The sequence below is a fragment of the Sinocyclocheilus grahami genome, unplaced genomic scaffold, assembly GCF_001515645.1.
Source record: "Sinocyclocheilus grahami isolate Dianchi unplaced genomic scaffold, SAMN03320097.WGS_v1.1 scaffold682.1, whole genome shotgun sequence".
NCBI lineage: Eukaryota > Metazoa > Chordata > Actinopteri > Cypriniformes > Cyprinidae > Sinocyclocheilus > Sinocyclocheilus grahami.
Genome location: NW_015505861.1, coordinates 1,003,220 through 1,003,618, shown reverse-complemented (window position 1 = coordinate 1,003,618; position 399 = coordinate 1,003,220). Strand labels below are relative to the sequence as shown.

Here is a 399-nt window from a genome sequence, read left to right as displayed (position 1 = left end):
TTCAGGAGGCGCTCTGTCCTGTGCACAGAGCACATTGAGCTGGCCATCAGCAAATGTGAGAATCGTCTTTATTATTTGCTCTTATAACATTTATTTTATGCACTCGTTCAAAGCAAGACCTTGACGTACTATAAAAGAACATACTGTGACTTTCAGACTCCAATTCCCAGGTCAAAAAGAGCCTTGACTGAAACTCAGCCACAAAATCAACTTATTCTAACTCATTATCATACAATGCCATTCAAAAGTTCAAAAGAGACTTTGAAAAACCTCTCAAGGCTTTTTTTTGTTATTAAAAAAAATACAGCAAAACAGTCATATTGTGAAATATTATTACAACTTAAAGTTGACTGTTTTTCAGCATCATTACTCCAGTCTTCAGTGTCACATGATGCTTCA

The 399-nt window shown here is 35.6% G+C and overlaps 1 protein-coding gene across 1 annotated transcript in view; it reads left to right on the top strand.

Annotated features, from left to right (window-relative positions):
* LOC107559353 (histone-lysine N-methyltransferase 2C-like) overlaps positions 1 to 399 on the top strand; it is a 104,630-nt gene that overhangs the window by 2,146 nt on the left and 102,085 nt on the right. The window contains exon 2 of the mRNA XM_016243137.1: positions 6 to 55. Within this exon, the coding sequence (XP_016098623.1) occupies positions 6 to 55 (50 nt within the window). The remainder of the gene's footprint in view (positions 1 to 5; positions 56 to 399) is intronic.